General features: G+C 40.4%; 1 protein-coding gene across 1 annotated transcript in view; it reads right to left on the minus strand.

Moving 5' to 3' along the window:
- Positions 1–9529, minus strand: part of LOC145414167 (organic solute transporter subunit alpha-like) — an 82472-nt gene extending 72943 nt beyond the window's left edge. The window contains exon 1 of the mRNA XM_080283733.1: positions 9382–9529. Within this exon, the coding sequence (XP_080139859.1) occupies positions 9382–9529 (148 nt within the window). The remainder of the gene's footprint in view (positions 1–9381) is intronic.
- Between the last annotated feature and the right edge of the window lie 1093 nt (positions 9530–10622).

Genomic DNA, 10622 nt, shown 5'->3' on the forward strand with positions numbered 1-10622 from the left:
GACGAAGCTGAAAAACGTAAACAAAAAAAACTTGCTTAATAAGAACTGTACTCAGCTAAGGGGGGACTTTCCGAGCTGATGGGGTTGGGTACACCCATCTTTAACCCCTTCAGTATGCGAGGCCTTTCCTAAACAAAATAACACCGACTTTAAATAGTGAAAATAAAGCCTAATGGATGTGACCGTACTGTACGCGTTAATATGACTGCTATAACTACAGATAACTTCCACGGCTGTCCCATTAAAAGACATTGTGTAAAATTCACCCCAAAGGTTGTCCACGTAAAAGACATTACTGTATAAAGAACTGTTTTATAATGTTTACTGTACGCTGACATTGTATTAAGGAATATGTTCACATCTGAGATTGTATAAATAAATGTTATGTTCATAATGTGAGTGTATATGTGTCTTCATTTCACCGGACTGGGTTAAATTAAGCTGAATCATCTGACCGCATAAATATGACGAAGCTTTACTTATTTACTTTTATAAAAATATATATAAAACATTATCGTACAAGTGGCGTTAAAATAACAAAAACAATGACAATAAAAATAAGAATAATAATAATAATGATAATAAATATAAAATAACAACAATAACAATAATAATCCAGACAAGGGTACCAGGAAAGGTGAAAACGCATATGCAGGATGATGAATATTATGACACCCAGGTGTAAATTAAATGTAATATTCAGGTGTTAATTGAAGGTAAAATAAGCAATCCCGCCTCACCTGCCAACACTGTACAATAAAGAGAAGGTCAGAACGACGACCACTTCACTTCGAGGACTTTTGAATACATTTCCTCCTGCTAACAGACGATTTTATTTATTTATTTATTTATTTAATTTTTTTTGAGAGAGACTTTTTCGAACTGGAGGGATTAGATAGCCTTCATCCACTCCCTTCCACTGATATAGTTCGTGCACTTTAACTTGGTCCAGATTTTCGTTCTTTTTCAGTTTATTTCATGTAGCTCAGTGGCAGGAAGACATTACTACGGCTCAACATTCTTTCCATAGCACTTCCTCATGACTAGTACCAGACTCCAGTGTTAATCTCTACAACTCAGCATTCAAGGTATCAGGCCAAGTTGATGTGAACAGAGTATAGGAGACGGGGGACTCTCATAAAACTGAATCTAATTGCCTCCCATCAGCACGAACAGAAAAAAAGGCATCATCGTGGTAAAGGAGTTAAGTAAGCAACCTCGTCTTAAATAACAACACAGACAAAATAAACAAATTACACACGTACCATACTTAACCAGCCTCAGGAGCATGACACACACACAAACCACTCTCCTGTTATTTACCAAGCTAATACACCGTGCTTGTTTAGTGCTGAGTGTATTTAAATAGCGCCAGAAACTAACATAGATACCCAGCCCTATTTGGCAACCCCGTGACGTCATGTGCTCCACACTGATTGGCTGGCTGGACGCTGACTGATTGCGTCCTGCTGGATCCTTCTGGGCTGAGAGAGAGAGAGAGAGAGAGACCTAATGACTTGCAATATTTTTCCCTTTACAAACTGACAGGGGGCAGACGGAGATGGAGGGGATGGAGGGATAGGGGAAAGGGAGACGAGGGACGGACAAGAGGGTGGGGGGGGGAGGAGGAAAGGGAAGGGAACAAGAAGGAGAGGAGAGGAAAGGGGTTGGAAAGACGAAGGAATGTGGAGGAGGGACAGAAGGAAGTGGGGGAAAAGTGAAGGGGAAGAGGAGCTTTGAGGGAGAAAGGAAGAAGGGAAGGGTTGGGGTAAGGATCAGTTGAGGTTTGGAGAGGGGGAGGGGATAGGTGAGTGAAAGGCTAGGGAAGAGGTGGGGAAGGAGAGGACAGAAGTAGAGAGCAGGTAGGGAAGGGGGACAGGGAGGGAAGAGGGGAGGTATTAGTGAGGGAAGGGGGAAAGGAGACAGGAGAAGGAATGGGTACAAAGCAGTGAGGGTGGGTGAAGAGGGGTGAAGGGAGGTGGGGTAGAGGTTTGAGTACTAGAGGAGGGAGGGGAGGAGGAGGAGGAGGCTGAGGAGGAAGTTGGATGAGGGGGAGAATATGACGATGAGGAAAGGACTAAGATAGACGGATGACGAAGATGTGGATGATGGATGCGGAGAAAAGGAAGAGAAAATAAATGATGAAGAGGGGAGTAAGAATTTGGGGGAAGATAGCAGAGAAGTATAGGAGAATGATGGATGATGAGAGGGGTAAGAGAGATGGCTGGAGAGAGAGGCAGATGACACATAAAGAGGGGGATAAGGGATGGAGGAAGAGAATAGGAATAGTGGATGAAGAGGATATCAGAGAAGGATGAAGTGGGGGGGGGATAAAAACGGTGGATGAAGCGGATCAGAAAAAAAAAAATGAAAAAGAAAGAACACAAAGAGAATGTGAAAGATATAGATGAATGTACTGAAAAAAATGAGAGAGAGAGAGAGAGAGAGAGAGAGTAGGAAAAATTAGATAAAATGCTTATCAAGGAAAAGCAAGAGAAAAATCCTAACAAGTAGGTGACGTGCTTGGAATGGAAGTGGGAGTTGATGAGTGGCGGGTGCTATGAAAAAAATGAATAAGGACTGATAAGAATGTCAGATGAATGAGGTGAATGAGGTGAATGAAAAGGGAAGTTGGGCGACGTAAAAAAAAAAAAAAGGGGGTTTAAGAAATGTGATTAGCGTGGATGAGAAGGCTGAACTGAATGAGATTTGAGGTGGATGAGAGGTGAGTCAGATGGATGAGGGGAATGATAAGGAACCTGAATGACGTAAAAATTATTAATGAATGTCAGTGTTGTGGATGAGAGGTGGGTGAGATGGTGGAAGCAGACAAGAAATGAGATGGATGAATGAGGGGTCAGGTGGATGAGGTGGATAACAGGCCAGGTGGATGACGTGAGTAGAATTCCTGCCAAGTGTTAAAAGTGGATAGTAAGGATAAGTGGTAAGATAAGGGAATGCATTGTCTAGATTATACACACATGACATGGGTGGATCTGTCTGTCTGTCTGTCTCTCTCTCTCTCTCTCTCTCTCTCTCTCTCTCTCTCATCCATAGGGCCAAGGAATAGATGTGAGAAGCTTTTAAAGTCCAAGATGGGATGAACATGTGTGTGTGTGTGTGTGTGTGTGTGTGTGTGTGTGTGTGTGTGTGTGTGTGTGTGTGTGTGTGTGTGTGTGTGTGTGTGTGTGTGTGTGTGTGTGTGTGTGTGTGTGTGTGTAATTCTAAGCGACGTTGGAGATTTCTTAACTCTTCTTCCTTAGCGATTTACTTTGCATTTTACACCAGACCCATTTTCTATATTCCTATCGTTCTTAGTTTCCATCTGTAAAAGACGAGAAGACAAACAAAGTGCGAAATAATAAATAAATAAATCGTTAAGGAAGAGGCGTTACACAATCTGCAGACGCTCAGAGGTGGGGAGAGTCATTTACATCATAGAGAGAACGTGATCAGGTTGTAAACAATGACGGCCCGTGCAAGGACATATTACTGGTGCGTCCACAAACACTTCACTCCCATAACATTATTTTTTTTTCTTGCTGGCTCCAGACGGTTTTCCTCAGCCCTGGTTATACTCGTAGTGTTGGGGTAAGTGAGGGCTTGTGTCTAATTTTCCAGTTCTAAATGTCAGGTCAAGCATATAATAATAATAATAATAATAATAATAATAAATAATAATAATAATAATAATAATAATAGTAATAATAATAATAATAATAATAATAATAATGTAATCTGCTTGAAAGTCCACCATACTTTATTCTTGCTACCTTCAGACGATTTTACTCAGCTTAGGAGAGGCTTGGGCACTGGAGGGGTTAATACAGTAAACCCCTATAATCTGATGACCTACTTTTTCACTATATTTCTGCCACCTTCAGACGATTTTCATTCATTTATGGAAATTATTAACCCCTTCAGTACGAGAGGCCTTCCCTAAGCTGAATAAAACCGTCTGGAGGTAGCAACATATAGATTTTGCAAAGGCGTCGTCGTAGTGAAAAAACGAATTAAAAAAAATCGTATGGTGGTGGCAAGAATAAAGTATAGAGGTCGTCAAATGGTGTTAAATGCCGGCCTCTTGGTGGGATCGAACCCGGATCATGCTGATTGCCAGACACACAACCGCTGCCAACCCGACCACCAGCAACGAGAGGAGAGGGGCGAGGTGAATATGAGTGTATGATCAATGGATGACGTGGATGAATAAGAAGCGCTGTCGTTTTTGTTGTTGTTGTCAGCGAGTCTTAAGGTGGAGAAAGTGGATGAGAAAGCATGGTAAGTGGGTGAAAGGAAAAAATGGTAAGTGGATTTAACAAACTTTTAGGTGGATGAGGCAAGAGGAAGTCGGCAGAGTGGACGGAGAGAATGGGATAAATGGACCCGTAAAACTAAATAAAACTACTAAACTGGACAAATATGCATGAATGGATGTGTGGATGAGGGTAAGTGGATGATGTGGATGAATGAGCCTGCCAAGTGGATAAAGGTGGATATATGCTAAGCGGGTCACTGACACGGAACATACAAGGGCACTGTTTGTTCCGTCAACATTCCTGCACCCCCCCCCGTCACTCTCTCTCTCTCTCTCTCTCTCTCTCTCTCTCTCTCTCTCTCTCTATTTTACTCAATTATCAGTATATATTGCATCTACACTATTTACTCCATTATCTTTTCTCATCTCCTCTCCCCCCCCTCTCTCTCTCTCTCCATAGGCCTATCTTTACTACCACCTAATTAGCCAAAGAACCCACAGTCCAGACCCTGCTGATCCCCAAAATCCATGGGTAAAGAGAGAGAGAGAGAGAGAGAGCCAGGTTGGGTTGGTGTAAGGGGAGAGTTCCACGAAGATCCCCCCTCAAGGCTAAGGATGACAATGGTATTTACTTAAGTTTTGCAACCAACCGCACCCTCCACCCGTTTTCTATGACTCATCCTCCCCTCGTTTTCTGTGACACCCTCCCCACGTTTTCTACGGCCCACCCTTCACTTTTCTATGACCCCCCTCCTCCTCCTCTCCTCTTCTCTCCCCCAGTTCCTCTCACTCTCCCTCCTTTCTTCCCCATATTTTCTTTCCCTCCTTCTTTCCTTCCTCCCTCCCTCGTTTACTCTCTCCATCCATTCCCATTTTTTACAGGATGATGGAGTCAAAGGCAAAAATTTCTGATAATCGTTGTTTGCACACAATAATAATAATAATAATAATAATAATAATAATACCATAATAAAGAATGGTATGGTTCTACACACACACACACACACACACACACACACACACACACACACACACACACATTTTTTCTTGCTAAAATAGTTAAACAAAAGGCGTGATATGTTTTTTCTCTCTCTCTCGTTTCAAATGACGTAACATTTTCACCATTTCCTCAACGTCACTTCCCAGAGCAAACAACCGGAGTTTTATGAGGGTTTGAGAGAGAGAGAGAGAGAGAGAGAGAGAGAGAGAGAGAGAGAGAGAGAGAGAGAGAGAGAGAGAGAGAGAGAGAGACCTCCTCCTCCTAATACCATTGTCACAAATCCCTCATGTTCCCCTTCCCCCCAAAAAAGGCTAATAAAAATAAAACAAATAAAACCCCTTATACCTTATCAGTATTACCACAGAATCTTTACTATAGGGAGTGTGGGCATTCAACCTATTCACCTCAGGAACGTGGTGTTGGGGAGAGAGACGCCTTCACGTGGTGGCACAAACGTAATTAGGTGATTCTATTGCCTATTTGCATTATATGAACGACCCTCAACTCTCTCCCTCATCCGCGAGAGGAGGATGGTGATGTGCCGTAAAAGATCAACTTCCCAAAAGGTTTAAATATTCATGGACATAATGGGTCTCTCTCTCTCTCTCTCTCTCTCTCTCTCTCTCTCTCTCGCATTAGCCAACCTTATTCTCTGAGCTGCTCTTGCCTCACTGTATCTCGAGTCTACATCAGCTTAGTCAGTTACCTCCCCACCTCTCTCTCTCTCTCTCTCTCTCTCTCTCTCTCTCTCTGCATTACCATACAATCCTCGTCCTCGGTCTGCCCCGCCTGCCTCTCCCGTCAACCTCACTTCCGTTACCTCTCTTTGTGATAATTTCCTCTCTCTGTTCTTCCTTCCATCTTTATATTTGGCCACTGTGGATCTAAACTACCAATATTTTGATTAATGTAACTCTATACTTCTGATAACTGAGCTAAAATGCAACTACTGTGCTTATTATCATCATCATCATTAGTAGTTACTCAGCTCCTTACAACTCAGTCACCATCATCATCATTAGCATCATTAGCACTAGTATTTCAACTCGTTAAAACTAAGTCACCATCATCATTACCTCGACTCCTTATATTCCAGTCATCATCATCATCATCACCAACAACAATACGCAACTCATCATTATCCACCATCATCAGCAACTCCAATTTAAAACAAGCATCTTAATATAATTCCCTGGAACAATTATCCCATACAATTGTTCCATTTATCGTACCCTACATCTTCATCAGTCCATCTGTCTTCCTCACTACGACCTCCATCCATTCTAGCTTAATTAATTTTATGGAGTACTTATTTGAGAGTAATGAGAGGGGGGACTACAGATAAGTTAGTTTATACCATGGTAGACTCATTTTACTGCTGTCTATCTATCTCTCTATCTTTCTGTCTGTCTATCCGTACATCTGTCTGTCTGTCTATTCATCTGTCTATCTATGTTTGTCTGTCTATTTGTCTACCTATTTAATTTATATATTTGTCTATCTATTTATCCGACACAATTCTCTCTCTCTCTCTCTCTCTCTCTCTCTCTCTCTCTCTCTCTCTCTCTCTTATCCTCTTTATCAGTCAGTAAATCGACTTTGCCGAGTAATTCCTCGTAATCTGGTAGCTTTATCTGAGGATTTATGGGGCGTGTTAATATGGGGCAAATCTCTCTCTCTCTCTCTCTCTCTCTCTCTCTCTCTCTCTCACACACACACACACACACACACACACACACACACACACACACACACACACACACACACACACACACAAGCGGATGGAAAGAGGAAAGTAGGACGGAGAAAGGATGAAAGGTCAGAGTGAAACAGTATGCTGGGGAGGGTGATGGTGTGTCGAGGGTACAGGGGTCGTTACTGAGGAGGGACAGACTTGCATGGAAGTCTTCTCGTGGATGCCAACCCTCACAAGATGCGGCACAAGTCATATAAACAGATCAAGAAAGCGACAAACAGATAGATTTACAGACTGATATAAATAGATAGTAAGATCATCATATCAAACTACACTTCCACATATACCATTACATAATCTTCACATATACTTACACATATACCTACAAGTCATACCTACACATATACTTGTACATATACCTACACATATACTTGCACATATACCTACACATATACCTACACATGTCATACCTACACATATATCATTAGGTAACCTACTGATATAATTATTTACCAAAGGAATTACTAAGCACCTGTTACTAGTGTGCAAATTACCCACACCTGATTATATACTCCAGGTGGGCGATGATGATGATGATGATGATAAGTGCATTTAATACTAACTTGTTAATATTTATAATGGTGGCTGCCTATATGAAAGGAATTATAATCATTTACAGTCCGCTTTAAAAAACGTAACCCATTCAGGCCGATGGCGTCTTTTCTGTTTGTCATTAATTCCAGTGTTTTTACAATATTCAGATTTTTTTGTTTACAGGTCTGACACTAAGTAGAAACAGCTGTGAACTCTGGGGGAGAGAGAGAGAGAGAGAGAGAGCATTTGTGTGTGTGTGTGTGTGTGTGTGTGTGTGTGTGTGTGTGTCTATAAACCCTCCTAAGCCCCAAGTTTTGCAAAAGACAACTTGTATATACATTTGTCTTCACTTAACACTTAATAATCTAAACACAGTGAATATGAAAGTGAACAAATACGACCTATGATAAGAACCAACTTTAAGGGGGAATTATAAACCGTACTGTAAAGACTGGTTGAGATCTTTTATACATGCGCCCCCCAGATCACAGTATCAGGTTAGCCAGTCCGTGAAAATTAATCTGAATATCATTAGCGAGTTCCATCTCACATCATCCCCTCCTTGTAACTCCTTTGGGTCTCTCTCTCTCTCTCTCTCTCTCTCTCTCTCTATTAGTCGCTAGGTAGAAAGTTAGGGGGAAAAAAAATCTTTCTGCACCCTAAGGAAAAAAAAAAAGAACATGGCGGGCAACAATGAAACCGGATTCACAGGTCACTCCCCCAGCAACAAGAAAAAAAAAATCAAACCTGTATTCTGGATATACGTCTCATACTCCTCTCAACACGTTCACCACAATGACGTACTTTTGAAACATTTTTGCTGCCACAGGTCGAATTTATTCCGGGAGAGAGACTTCGAACGAGACGAGTTAAAGTCTTCCATAAAACAAAATAAATAAATAAATCACAATAGGGTCCTGGCGGTGAGGAAAGCCTTCACGCAGGGGCATTGATATAAACGGGGGCAGAGCTATGCAAACGTCCCCCCTCCCCCTCCCTATCCCCCGAAAGAGGGATGGTAGATTTCAAAACAAGGGCAGCTTAGGCCTACACTCCACCATGTTATAAATTCCAATGAACCTGGGGCAACAACTACAATAACAACAAAAAGATGCTCTACGAAATTGGACAAAATCATCTGGAGAAAAAAAAAAAAAAAAACGATGTAGCCAATACGACGTCGCCATACTGAAGAAATTTACCCTTTCGATATGTAAACTACTACTTTTTATTCCTGTTAATGCAAGAAAATTGTAAATACAGCAAAAATTTACGTAAAACAAAAAATAAAAAGCAAATATCACTCAATTCTCCACGTAACCACTGGTGTATAAATGAGAAATATGCTAATAATACTCAACTGATAAGCACCGGTAACTACAATATCTTATAGTAATACAACACCACTTCCAAGAAATATGACGATTAAAAAAAAAAAATAATAATAATAAAAAAATAAATAAAAGGTGAACAGACGAAAAACCACAGAAGAGGAGAAAAAAAAATATCAGATAATTAAAAAAAAAATAAAGAAAATCCAAAAAAGGAGACGCAGGGTTTTGATTTACTGACATATTATTGCAGGCTTTTTGGTGACATCGTAGCGTCTCCTCCTCAGCGATTTATTCTGCATATACTTGATACGATAAAAACAGCATACAAGACAATGTTATGAAGGCTATGTATAAGTCTAAGTAAATTAAAAAAAATAACAAAATCATCTCAGAAAAAAAAACGCATGCCTTAATCCTAAAAATTTCTGGTCTGGATAATTAAAAAATAATAATAATAATTTTTGCAGTACATTAATAAATATTTTAACAGTGTACTCACCATTAAGGAATTCCACGACGGATGGCTCGAACTCCAGGACCTCCGGCGTGCAGAGGTCGTTAGTGGTGTTGACGACGATGGCGGCCGTCCCAGCTGCCGCCCCCAGTGTGGTGCTGATCGGCTCTTGTGTTGATGTCGCCTCCGCCATGGCTCGTCTTGCCTCTGGGACGGGTTTGACGATGAGAAGAATGGATGTTTACAAACCTTAATATTTTCTTGTATTATTTTTAACTGTCTTTTTTTTCTAGTTTTGTTTCCTGATTTTCTGTGAATGGAAAGTTAGAAGACGATGAATGATTGCACTGTTTTAATATGGTCTTTCCGCTTATTTATTCACAGTTTGCCTTAATTCTAATTCCAGAGTGATCTTCAGCGTCTGAAAAATTGCACGAAGGAAAAATTAATGAGTACGTTAGGTGCACAATACATTCTAATTATGAAACATGAGATATATAATTCATTTGTTTTTCGGACACGCTATAATGATTTTCTGTATGGAATGACTTTAACGACGATGAGAGGAAGCGCCAAGTAAACATTATCCTAACTGATCATTTACAAGTGTACATTTTTAAAGCTGGCGTGTTAACTTTATTTCCATTCAGTATAATCTTTTTCTGATATGGGGCAAGAGGAAAAACACGTCTCTGATAAACGAAAACACTAAACCATTTCTTGGCAACAAAGGAAGAAAGGAGGAGAGGATTACATGAGCGGTCTGCGTGGCTGTGATTTTACTCTTGTCTGTTAGTTTTCTTTATGCTGTCAGGGTGGCTCTCTCGTGTGTGGCACGAATTTGACGAGTGGGGGAAAAGCAAACCGTGTCACGGAGAAGTAAACTGTCTCTCTAAGTATTTCATTTTTTTAAAGATTTTGGGAGTCTTGGAAGAGCTTAATCCCTTCACTACGAATACTACTACACCCCTTCACTACGATTACCACAACTACTACTGCTACTACTACTACTTTTATTATTATTATTATTATTATTATTATTATTATTATTATTATTATTCACTTTAACATGCTTACTCTTCCTATACGTTCCATTCCTAACATCCGTCTGATTTTTATTTTTGTATTATGGACTATATATTTTTCTATCATGCGTGCCTGATGTAAAGTTTACTAAAATACACAATTCATCGGTTATGGCTATTGGCTCAGACAGGCTCATCATTTACGCATTTACGATTTACACGCTTGATTTACACATTTACGATTAATTCCCTATCGTGGCT

Source organism: Coenobita brevimanus, chromosome 98 (genome assembly GCF_032717465.1).
Source record: "Coenobita brevimanus isolate Jiangsu-jjx chromosome 98, ASM3271746v2, whole genome shotgun sequence".
NCBI lineage: Eukaryota > Metazoa > Arthropoda > Malacostraca > Decapoda > Coenobitidae > Coenobita > Coenobita brevimanus.